We start from the raw sequence: 427 nt of genomic DNA on the forward strand, positions 1-427 counted from the left end.
TTCTGCTGAGCCTTTAATCTGTTTTTTTTTCTTCTGGCCATCACTGGGATTATAATCTAATGTGTGGTGTGATCAGAATGATATGGAAAGGGCTTCATATAACACGAGGTTAACATGGAGGTGGCGTGTTTTACAGGCTGCTGTGATGTCTCCCTCTGTGGATCCCTCCATGTCACTGCACCCGACGGCCATGATTACTCAGCAGATGGGACAGCTGTCATTGGGAAACACTGCAGCGGTGAGTATTATGGGATATCCTCCTACACACAGTAAAACAGCAAAAAAAAGACTTAATTTTACATTTTAATTCATTTTTTTTTAAATGTTAACTAGACCTTTTTACTCTATGTAATTGAGCTGGTTGTTGAGTTAGATCTCTACTGAGTTAGTCTATCAATTTTTTGCTGCCTGTAGCCAAAAAGTTGCT

The 427-nt window shown here is 39.8% G+C and overlaps 1 protein-coding gene across 1 annotated transcript in view; it reads left to right on the plus strand.

Annotated features, from left to right (window-relative positions):
* The window catches only part of LOC112141115 (RNA-binding motif, single-stranded-interacting protein 1), a gene marked incomplete at its 3' end in the record, with an annotated part of 2,630 nt that extends 2,392 nt beyond the window's left edge, over positions 1-238 (plus strand). The window contains 1 exon segment of the mRNA XM_024264170.1: positions 137-238. Coding sequence (XP_024119938.1) covers positions 137-238 — 102 coding nt within the window.
* Positions 239-427: the final 189 nt, after the last annotated feature.

Source organism: Oryzias melastigma, unplaced genomic scaffold (assembly GCF_002922805.2).
Source record: "Oryzias melastigma strain HK-1 unplaced genomic scaffold, ASM292280v2 sc01759, whole genome shotgun sequence".
In the NCBI taxonomy this organism is placed as follows: domain Eukaryota; kingdom Metazoa; phylum Chordata; class Actinopteri; order Beloniformes; family Adrianichthyidae; genus Oryzias; species Oryzias melastigma.